At 38.0% G+C, this 12,243-nt stretch overlaps 1 protein-coding gene and 1 long non-coding RNA gene across 3 annotated transcripts; one reads left to right on the forward strand and one right to left on the reverse strand.

The window, feature by feature from the left end:
- Nucleotides 1-380: 380 nt before the first annotated feature.
- LOC136759701 (uncharacterized) lies at nt 381-1,130 on the reverse strand. The gene is made up of 2 exons (XR_010820100.1): nt 836-1,130; nt 381-735 (listed from the first exon to the last, which is right to left on the reverse strand). It is a non-coding gene; the product is annotated as an uncharacterized LOC136759701 (long non-coding RNA).
- A 3,990-nt stretch (nt 1,131-5,120) lies between these two features.
- On the forward strand, nt 5,121-10,772 carry LOC136757326 (ATP-sensitive inward rectifier potassium channel 1). 2 transcript variants are annotated; one of them, XM_066712399.1, is made up of 2 exons: nt 5,121-5,231; nt 8,780-10,772. In XM_066712399.1, the coding sequence occupies exon 2, from the start codon at nt 8,799-8,801 to the stop codon at nt 9,918-9,920; it is 1,122 nt and encodes a 373-aa protein (XP_066568496.1). In that variant the 5' UTR covers nt 5,121-5,231; nt 8,780-8,798; the 3' UTR covers nt 9,921-10,772. The 2 variants fall into 2 exon arrangements, with proteins under 2 accessions (XP_066568496.1, XP_066568487.1); XM_066712390.1 differs by having other exon boundaries at nt 5,121-5,214.
- The last annotated feature ends 1,471 nt before the right edge of the window (nt 10,773-12,243 follow it).

Consider the following 12,243-nt stretch of genomic DNA (forward strand, 5'->3'; position numbering starts at 1 on the left):
TTTTGCCTTCACTTTCCCAGTTGCATAAGTATATCTGTCTGATAAACAAAATGTGGGCTTTATTCTATATCTGCATCACTTGGATCATTAGACAGCCACATCCCTATACTATTCATATATAAATTGGAAATACATCTAAATGTTGACTATATCTATGCTATATGAAATGTAGTAAAGTTAATTGGATTTATTTGACGTGGCTACTTAGTACGACATTCATCCCGTAAATGACTGCCAATGTGACAGTGCCAATGGGGATATGTGCGCACTGAATGACTAATCCACTATGCCACCCAGATGTTTGTTTAAAGTGACTCGCAAATCCCTTCTCCCCATGCAGGTTCTGCAGAATCTCAGGGAATGTACCACGGACACTTGAGTACAGGCAATTGGATTTATTCAAACAAGGAGTTACAACAAGTATGCAGCAGGGCACAAAGTCTGCTGTACATGACCAAGGGCTAAGATTGATAAAAATCCAGCTAGAAATCGCCTTTAATAATACAGGAATACATAATGAAAACCTACAAAAATACTAAAACCTAAACTAAAACAAAGCCCTATATAAAATACCAAATAGCACCAGGATATCCACACAAACAAAATAAAGAAATTGAAAAGGGTTCACAGTCCCACGGTCTGTCTGATTAAGTGTCCAAGTCTATTATGCTGCTATCTAGGTCAGCAGGATGGGTCTCTTCCTGCAGCTTTTCTGCTCCTGAACAACGCTGCCAGCTTCCACAATAGGAGAGAAGAAAGAGGGCTTAGGGAGAGTACCTGCATAACAGATAAGTGGCTTGTATATTCTCAAAGCAGGCAACTTGCAAGCACATACTTCCCTCTCACCCTCTTTAACAGCGCATCTATCCCCAGGCTGACCCGATCCAGGCTCCGGACCTCTGTGGTTTCAAGGGGTCTCTGATGGCACTGCAAGGTAGTTAGAATTGCAGCAAATGAATGTATAGACTGTATACAGTTTGAGACTCTTTTACAGGTGCAGCTGGCTGGCGAGCAGGGCGCAGTGTGGGATATAAAACAGCTTCTTATACAGTGGATCCTTTCCACCTCACTGAATCAAAGTTCCTTTAATACTTAGCTTGCTGGACTTCCTCACAGCTTCATGAGCGGCATTCAGCACTCTTTTTTCAGTGCATTTCAGGCAGTATTTATACCAGGTGATTTTCTAGTCTTGGAGTGAGGTAATTGAAAAGGTGTGCTGGTTGGGTGAGGGGAGGATGCTCATTTAGAATGGACAGGTGTGCCTTGTTAAGTGCAGGAATGAACTCATGCAAAGCAAATGAAAACACGTGAAGAATTAAACAATTAGTGAAAAAAGCCAACCGGTAAAGTAACAATAAGTGACTTAAACAAGTGAATAATATAAAAGAAACCCACACAATAATAAGTAAATCTGTAACTGAAAGACAATAAAAATAAATGAGCTCAGCAAGCACCTCTCGTGACACTTATTATAAATTCAACATCCAGTCTTGATTCTCTATATTGATCACAGAGCTAAACTATTACATAATATTACTTATACCTTGGTGACAAAGCAAAATGTATGTACACATAATGTCTGTGGACTGCTGCCTTTCGACTCACTCGATACAGTCGCAATACCAGGTATTGACCAGCAGATATCACTATGGAGAGCATGTATCGAGCGCTTCGAAGCAGTGAACCTTTTTTCGGTACAATAGCTTCAAAGGGTTCAATGCTTCGGAAAGCTTTGTTCCCCCATCACTAATTAATATGTATATGAATGACTGGGTGTGTGTTTAGTTACTTCCAGGGGAACACGTGGGGCGCCGTGATTGGGGGAGCCAGTTACGCCGAGTGAATAAATAGTTGTGCCGGTTTGCACAAGTCAGATTCAGTGTGAGATTGAAAGTGAGTTTCGAGATAGATTCACAGAGTTTCGAATAGATTCAGTTCAGATTAGATTCAATCAATTTAAGTTTTAGTTTAGTGAGTCAGTTAGCTAGTCAGCACAGTTTATCGGTGTGGCGTCAGTCAGTCCTGTGCACCTGTTCCTGCATTAAAGTTCGTGTTTGATCGCATCCGCCTCCTCCGTTATTGCTGCATGGTGTGGCTAAACCAAGAGTAGAGAAAGAAAAGCTGTTCTCGTTCCAGTGTCACAGTGTCCATACTAGGACATCCTCACTCCTCAGCGTCAGTTGTCAAGCATCACTTAGTTTTGCGATCAACCCTCAGTAAATTTAGCATTCAGCCGTCAGATATCACAATATCACAGATATATTTGACATCACCCATCGGGTGTCAGTCAAAACAGACATAGCAAAAGGATAAAACGGGCAATACAGCAACAGCATGCAGACCACAAGGAAAAATACAATAGCAGCAATTTAAACATAGAGATAAAACAAGGCAATAAGCAGGTTAGCCAATAAAGGGGAACAAGCAATTAAAAGACCTTAACAGGATTTAAAAACTTGCAACTAACAGAGATCTTTAAAAGCATTTTTTAAAAGGTGAGTTAAGAAAGTTCTTAAAACTATCAAGTGCTATCCATGGGCATGCTACTAAAGTCTCTGTCAGATCGTTTTGAGTTTGCAATGGGGCTGCTGAAGAAATAAGGAGCTTTTTCATCATTTTAACAATGATGAAAAAAAAAAAAACGCACACAAACGACACCTCACCATAAAGACACAAGAGCACAATGCATGGTTCAACATTAAATGGTATATTTGAAAGTGCAAATCGTTGTAATTTTAATGTCACATTGTTGTTTCTCTGTGCTTTCCCACTTTCTATGAGCATTCTAGCCATCAGTAGGTATCATTCATGCCCAGCTCCTCTGTGATATTATCTGTCTATTTACTTGCTTTGCTGTATAGCTACTTCATAAGAATGGTTAGACAAACAAATGACAAGCTTTTACATAGATTTTCCTATGATAATTCTGTTGGATCGTGATTCCCTTCTAAAAAAGATTAAAACTACATACTAAAATAAACAATTAAATAGACAGTTAAAGCTGCACAAAACAAACAAAACAATTAAACACAAAACATAAAAAGTGCTTTGAAAGTAAGAAAATAACGTGATTAAATAATAAACAATTAGACAACAAGTAGACAAATATCAACACATGCACAAAAACAACCATGTTACAAATGCATGTAAGTGAAATCAACACAGCACTGCATGGAGGCCTTGTTTTGGATGTAGTAAAATTGACAGTTGTTTGCGCTATACATACAGATCTCTCTGAATTGCCCTATGTGTGTCTTTGTTGCCCAGCGATGGACTCGCGTCGGCTCCGGCTTCCCCTCGACCATATGCATTCAATGTGTAGGACTGCGTGTCTGCTTAATAATTTCTGTACACCAAATAGTTACAGGATACTGCCAAATGACAGTGATATACTTGCCTCCCCTTCAAACCCTGCAAACCAATTCACACAAAAAATTTCCATAGCAATATAAAGTTTTGCCGAAACTGGAAAAAAAATCCTTTCACTTCTGTAGGTAACCAAACAACAAAGCCACACAAAGATAAACGCAGAATTTGTTTATATGTTAACAGAATTTGTTGTTTATATGTTACACTGAATATCCACATTACAATAACGGAAAAAAATGCGTATTTGGAAACACGTAAAATATAAACTCAAAAACAAAGCAGGAAAGTAATTCCTTGTCAAAAATGCAATACACATAGTTATTATTATCATTACATTTCTTAGCAGATGCCCTTATCCAGGTCGACTTACAATTGTAACAATACATCACATTATTTATACATACAATAACCCATTTAAACAGCTGTGTTTTTACTGGAGCAATCTAGGTAAAGTACCTTGCTCAAGGGTACAACAGCAGTGGCCCTGACCTGATTGAACCCATGAGCCTCTACTCCAGGGACTTAATCGCTACTCCACACTGCTGCAGTATACTATGATTGGAGACCCCAATCAGCACTTAACGGAGCACTCTACAATGCTTCTGTGACACATAGATTGTTATGTGTTTCAAGGGGGGGGGGAAATTGCTTAATTAAAACTCTCAATACGTATGTATATCATCCTCATCTGTAGCCTGTATCGATCCACTGCTAGAAGAAGTCCTGGCCTCCCCAAGATGTTTCCACTTATACCTTCCCTTTTCCACATCATGCATTTTATTTTGTCTTTCTATACCTCTTTGATAGCTTCCTTCTCCATCTTTGATCTGTTCTTACAATGTGTTCAGACCATTTCCATTAACATTTTCACTCTTTCAATTATGTCACATATTTGTGTTTGATCCATTCATTTCTTTTTTTTCTCACTCTTCTTATTCAAGCATACATCTTTCCATGCTTCTTTGTGTCATCCACAGCATATATATACACACACACACACACACACACACACATACATTTTAGACATTTTGTATTTTTCTACTGATTCAAATACGATAAATCTTAAAATGTGTGTGTGTGTGTCTTGCTGCAGTCAGTGTACCATCTATTTTCAGCAATTCTCCAACACCACTTCAGGATATGCACCTTAAGACTTCAACTCCATGCTCAACTATGGGTTTAAGATTGGCTCTTAATAAGTTGTATTTGTTCATGATCTCACACACTGTCTTCAGTTAGATCCAAAACACATTGTGATGTTATTGAATGGACAAAGACACCAGAGCCTCCTTCTAGTTCTAAAATGATATGCGCTATTTCACTCACTTTTCATTTTTTATCTTCTTTATAGCAGCCAGAGTTATTACAGTAGTAAACACAAGTGGAGTAACAATTGATTAACTGGTAATGCTCATAACATCCATATCCACATCCTGAATGTGTCTATGACTTTTATACAGTAGTGTACATACAGATTTGTAACTGAATGTATTTTACATTGATGTTGGAATATCAGAGTCCTCTTCTAATGAAAATAGTACATCCAATGTGTATTATTGTAGTGATCATGACTTTGAACCTGAATTTGATATCCCTGCACAAAGGTGAACAGAGAGGAAAGGGGGGAAAGGGGAGGGGTAATAATATTATTGTTATGTGAAAATATGTTTTCAGCAGACCCCTCTGAACCTGACACCTCATTTGTACAGAATATATATAGCTTTGGAATCCAGTTTACTTTAGCTATTTGAGCTTTACTGTTATTGCAAACAACCTCAGTCCTCGGGTAAGGACACTGAAACAGAGGCACATACATTAAAGTGAAACAGTGCTGTAGGAACTTAGGTAAGTTATAATTGTGGGTAAGTTATACATATATGTTTTTAGATTTTAAATTACATTCAATAATATATTTTATTTATTTTATTAGGCAGTGTAAAGAATTGAAAAGTTACCAGATAACAGGTGATAATATATTGCTGTCAGCCTCCATTCTCTTTTGCAGGAGCCACTCCTTCAAAGACACTTCATGTTTTCAGAATATTAATTTGGCATGTATAATGTTATCTTTTTTCAGGCACCAGACCAAATATGGCAAAGGTTTGGATGCAAAAAACAGCTTGCACTTTTAGATGATAATGAAGATGAAAAGAAAGCTCATGATTCTTGGGACTGATGCTTGCTTCAACAGTCTGGGCAATTCAGCAAACTATGTCTGTTACAGTTTTGTGGAAGTTAACTTATTACAAATTAGTCCATGTAATAGTGATACAGCTAGGATATGTTTTTTCTCTCTAGCTGTAAAATAAAAGCAATGTGACAGTAGACCCCTCCCAATTTTTAATGAAACAGGAGGTAGTTCTCAGATGGAACTGGGAGGACTGAAAGGGTGGCTGGAAAACCATTTTAATTGGCACATCCCAGTATCTTTTATTCATATAAAAGTATCGAAAATCGAAAATATATAGGGGCAATGATATAATGATAATAGTTGATTTTTCAAGATCCTTGAGAAACTGCAGTTTCTTGAATTCGATGACAGAAGGTGCTGTCCCAGTAAAGGTGCTGAAAAGGATGGGCAGTCAATCAGAATAAATACATACATCACAAAATATTCGATTTGTTAAATCTTAAAATGGTCAAAGATCATATTGTATGAATGAGTAAAGTAATGGGATTTTATGTAATCTTTCTATAAAGCTGATAACCCCATTTATGTGTAATTGGTTAATTTTCACCCCAAAAATGTCATAAAACAAATTGCCTACAAATTACGTGATCTACCCTAATATAGGCCCCGATATTCAAACGTAACACAGTTCCCTCGTAAAATGTGTGCCTTGCAAAAAAAAATGTGATTATATTATATTCTAACATGGCACAAAGTATTTGAGTGACATTGGAATATAACACTTTTTCCAGTGCCTCACAAATCTGTTTGTGCTTTGAAAATCTGTTCGTGCTTCGCAAAACTGCGCACTCCACAGTGGACTTTTATCCCACTATTTCATTTTTTTTTTTTTTTGAGCGAGCATCGTGCAGTTATTGGATAAATGCGCTGCACAAATACCGTGCAAATATTGGTATATTCAGTTGAATTAGGGCTTTCATCCAATTCAGATTTGATTGTGCTTTGTGTATGTTTAATATCAGCCCTGGAATACATTTGCATTTCATGTTTCCAATTACGAGTCGTTATGATAATAGAGCCACAGCATTAGAGGAACAGCCATCTGCAGGTGGATGAATGAAGGCAGTGTGTTGGAAGGAGATGAGTGCCATGTTTCTGAACTTGTTTGCTATGTTATAAACATTGAATTATTTGTAGATTCATATTATGATGGTGGTGGAGAGCGCTGTCTAACACGTCGGTCCAAAATCTCCCATAGGTGTTCAATTGGGTTGAGATCTGGTGACTGTGAAGGCAATAGCATATGATTCACATCATTTTCATACTCCTCAAACCATTCAGTGAGCCCTCGTGCCCTGTGGATGGGGGCACTGTAATTCTGGAAGAGACCACTCCCATCAGGATAGAAATGTTTCACCATAGGATAAAGGTGATCACTCAGAATGACTTTGTAATGATTTGCAGTGACCCTTCCCTCTAAGGGGACAAGTGGACCCAAACCATGCCAAGAAAATGCCCCCCATAGCATAACAGAGCCTCCGGACCCCCTCACTGTAGGGGTCAAGCAGTCAGGCCTGTACTGTTCTCTTGGTGCACGCCTGATAGGATGTTAATTGCTTAATTGTATCATGCAGTACACCTGTTTGGAGGCATCTGCATTTGTTATGTTCCTCCACTAATTTTCCTTTATATTTGTTACCCACCTGATTGTATGTATGTATGTATGTATGTATGTATGTATATATATATACATACATACATACATACATACATATATATATATTCACATACATACATATATATATATATATATATATATATATATATATATATATACACACACACACACACACACAAACAATATATATACATGATGCACTGTAGGCAGGACACATACAGACAGACACTATCAGCTCTTATGATAATGCAGCACTATGCAGCTTTGTTCTGGCCAGGTCATTATGCAGCATGTGAAGTTCATCATGAATTCATCATTCATCGTTTGATAATTGCTGAGCTCCTCAAACATGTGCCAAGTCCAGTACACACTTCCAGCATATCTTTGCTTATGTAGGGGTTGCTGTGGCCGGGTGTACAGTGCATCATTAATGTCCAAATGTTGACGGATACGCTCCATGCTACTAACCACGTTTCCCATTTATTCATTCATTAGTTTATTGATTTATTTGTTTGTTTGTTTATATTTTATTTTATTGCCATTCAGTCACAAAAGGGAATTTGTTCTGGTGCAGCACACATACAACCATATATAAAAACAGACAATTCCACACTTCACATTGTTGACTGTGTTGGAATGGTGCTGTGCATGGAGTTTACACCATCCTTTTATGGCGTCGCAAATCTTTTTTATTGTTTCGCGTGTTGCAATATAGAATACAGCAGGATTGCACATTGCCACTTCCACAGGCAGATTGGATTCCGCTATGCAAAACAGGGTTTTGAATAAGGAAAAAAAAAGGCATTTATGCATGATAGCTATTGGGGAAGCGCATACCCCTCTGCACAGTACACAATCAATTTGAATATCGAGGCCCTAATTTTCAAAACCTCTTAACAGGGCCAAAGGAAGCAGAGAAGTCTAATTCTATAAAGAGTTATTTGCAGATCAGTGACTGGTGCTAAACTTTTGCTAAGGTTTTTCATCTTTATTTAAGATCATGGTATTAAATCTTATGTAAAATCTCTGAGTATTATTACTCTGAAACATTCAGTTCTTTAATGCAGCAAATTTGCAATCTAAATGATTATTTTAATATATTACACTAATAGTTCTCAGCTGACACCCAGGAGGCAGGAGGCAGGAGGCAGGAGGCAGGAGGCAGAATCAGAATTAAAAATATTATTATTATTGATAAACACACAAAACAAACCCACCAGCACATGGTCCTGAAACAACAAAACACAAAAACTCAAAATGCTTCTGTAGTCAGTGCCTTTCTCAGCTCTCCCCATTTGGGAACTGAGGCACCTTAAAAGGGTGTGGTGTCAGTCCAGGGGAATAATTGACTGATTGGCACACAATACATGAGAAAGCAATGTGTTACATTGTTACATGCTAGCCAGTCAATAAAGCCTCTTAGACTAGCACACCTTAGAAGTCTGTCACACTGTGATTAAACAGTAGCATAGGAAATTGATTATCCTGTAGTTCATCTATGTGAAATGAATATCTTGTAATACATTAATGTAATTAGAATTCATTGTTCAAATGTGATTAATTTAATACAATCCTACCTGTTTATGTTTTTTGTTTCTTAGATCAGGACCCAACCAGAGGATGATCCAGTACTTCCGGAAACGCATACGTGAACACATGGCAGAACGCCAGATCAGGAGGACCAGACTGGTGGCCAAAGATGGGCACTGCAACATAGAGTTTGGCAATGTGAGGCACCACAAACACTTCGCCTTCCTAATGGACTTCTGGACCACGTTTGTGCAGATTCGTTGGCGCTATGTCCTCTTCATCTTTTCTGGCTCTTTCATGGGCAGCTGGTTCATCTTCTCACTGCTCTGGTACTCTGTTGCGAAGAACAACGGGGACCTCACAGAGCAAAACCCACCTGCTAATCACACCCCTTGCGTGTTCAATGTCCATGGACTCACCTCAGCTTTCCTCTTCTCTGTGGAGACCCAGATGACTATTGGATATGGTTACAGAGCTCCAACAGATATCTGTGGGTCAGCGGTCACCCTGCTCATTGTCCAATCCATCATAGGGGCTCTCATCAAGTGCTTCCTGTGTGCAGTCATCGTAACCAAGATCTCCCTGCCCAAGAAAAGAGCCAAGACTGTTTCCTTCAGCCAGACTGCAGTCATCAGCAAGCAGGGAGACAAGCTGTGCCTTCTCCTGCGGGTGGCCAATTTGCGGAAGACTCTTCTCATCGGGAGCAATATTTATGGCAAGCTCCTTAGGACCTCCGTGACTCCTCAAGGGGAAACCATCATCTTGGACCAAGTGAACATTGACTTCATGGTAGATGCTGGTAGGGACAATCTATTCTTCATTTGTCCTCTGACTCTGTGCCACATCATTGACAAGAACAGTCCCTTCTTCAAGATATCTGTGGACACACTCCACAAGCAGGACTTTGAGCTGGTGGTCTTCTTGGACAGTACGGACGAATCCACCAGCTCCAGCTGCCAAGTACGGACTTCCTTCATCCCGAGGGAAATCCAATGGGGCTACACCTTCCTACCCATCATCTCTCGATCCAAGGAAGGCAAGTACAGGGTGGACTTCTCCAACTTCAACAAGACCAAGCAGGTGACCACTCCACACTGTGCCTACTGCTTCTACAATGAAGATGCACACCTGCCAAAGGAAATTAAAGGAATTGTCAACCTGGGATTTGTGGCAACTGAAATCAACAACACAGCTGAATTTACAAGCATGTGAAGTCCAGGATCTAAAGGAAATACAGCCGCTCAGGTGGGTGGTTACTGTAGTAGACCATAGCACTGGGACAATACCAAACTGAACTAATCCAGGACACACATGATCACCAAAAGTATAAATACAAACACACACACACACACACACACACATATATATATATATATATATATATATATATATATATATATATATATATATATGTTGCTGGGAAGACTATGAGAAAGGCTTCCATGTTTCTTAATTCAAAAATGAGAAAAATTGAATAATCTTGAAACAGGAGAAAGAAGGGGGGTGAATGGAGAATGGATTTTGATTAAAGCAATATTGTATTAAATTCTCCAAGTCAGGGCTGCAGAGAATTAACAAAGGGTTTGATTAAGGTAGATTTATTCTTACTCAACTGGGAGCTAGAATGTTTTTACCAGTATGAATATAAAAGCTTAAACAATAATTTTAATAATACTGATCATAAGAATAATAATGATCAAAAACAATACTTCTGTTGACTCTTTCCACTTGATCAAAACAGGTACATTTTAATCTGTTATTCTGTTTTTGTAAATTATACATCATACAAGCACAACTTGATTTTCTACCTCTGCACAGGAAAGGTGATTTATATCAGTATGCTTGTTTTGTCAGCAACATAAAGTTAAGTTCCCAATTAATCTTGAATGGTGATGGGTAAAAGAAAGGTACCTACTGCAATTGCTCTCCTGTTTGGAGTAATATTATTAATCCACAAATCAAAGACTATTCTGTAATGCATGTAATATGATCCTCTTCTGTATTATTAACTAACAATAATATTAATTATTATTATTATTATTTTTATAATAAAAACTTTAAGGAAAATTGGTATGTAGTTGATGTATCTTTTCTCACCCAAATAGTTCTGAGGAACATTAAAGTGTAAAGTATAAAAATGTTTATATCAAGCTAAATTAAATGTAATGAACCATACAATCAATTATTGTAATACTGCCAAAACTGTAAAGGGGCAACTTTCAATGTAACACATACAAACATATGAGCATAATCTCTTGAGAAAACAACACCATAAACTCCTACATACATCAAAAACCAAAGTAAAGCACAATAAGCTCTCTCTCCCCCTGAACCCAAGGCATCTTTTCACAGCATACAGTGCAGTCTGCAAAAGTACAGTTTCAGTGAAGCAAAGAACCTTCTGATGACTGAGGAGAACAGCATTATATTTGGATGACGTGTTTGATAGTCTAAATAGAGGATGGAACTTTTATTATTAATTATTACATTATGTATTGTGATCCGGAGAGATCAAAAGTAAAGCAGGGTAATGATACTAACCACTTTTGTTTCTGCCTGTCTAGGAAAGATGTGACCAGGAGCAGGTAACAATGTTAATAGGAAGATTGGGGAGAAAATACATAAACATCTGATCATTTAATGTGCTCAGCAGTGGCAGTAACAAAATGTAACAGATTTCTAGGAGCTAAACTTACCAGACTAAGGAGAATAACAAAAGATAAATTGACAGGGTTTTCATGCAACATAGAGACAAGGTTTAGTTCCTCAAGCTTAAAAACTATGAATGAACAACTATGAACAACCCCTCAGTCACATAACAGGTATGTTTGTCCCCATACACTGACACACATTTCAAAATAACCTATTCCATGTTTCCTCTGACTGATTGTTTTTTCCCCTTAGGGGAACCCAAGTAACAACCATTTATATCCCTCTTTTATTCGCTGCCCCCCTGCTGTTCCTGCATTGCATCATCATCATCACTAGAGAGCTTTATGTTGTGTAAGGCTGAACTTCCTTCAAATGCACACATCCAACGTCAATAGATTAGTTAACGTCAGAAATCCAGAGTTCCCTAAAACCACCAAATGAGGAGTGTAGACACTGATCTATACAGTGCCTTGTAAAAGTATTCAGACCCTCTTACAGTTTTCACATTCTGTTGCTTTAAAGCTGCATTCATGAATGCAAAATTACTATATGTTATGTAACATATACACCCTTAACCCCAAATAATTGATTATGCCACCACTCAGCTTAAGTTTAACTTTAAGTTTAAGTTCCCCCACACAGTGATACTGGTCAAACCCCAGAGCTCCCACAATGGACTGATTAATTCATTTATAATTTTATTTTTCTTTCAGGAAAATGTAAGGAAATAAGCTATAGCACAAGAAAATAGAAAAAAACAAGTTGTGCAAAGTACATTTATAGTTCATCCCCCTTGGACTCTTCCACATTGTGTTACAACATGAAATCAGAATGTATTTAATCAGGATTTTTTGCCACTGATCAACACAGAAAATGTCCATAA

The sequence above is a fragment of the Amia ocellicauda genome, chromosome 1 (genome assembly GCF_036373705.1).
Source record: "Amia ocellicauda isolate fAmiCal2 chromosome 1, fAmiCal2.hap1, whole genome shotgun sequence".
Lineage (NCBI taxonomy): Eukaryota > Metazoa > Chordata > Actinopteri > Amiiformes > Amiidae > Amia > Amia ocellicauda.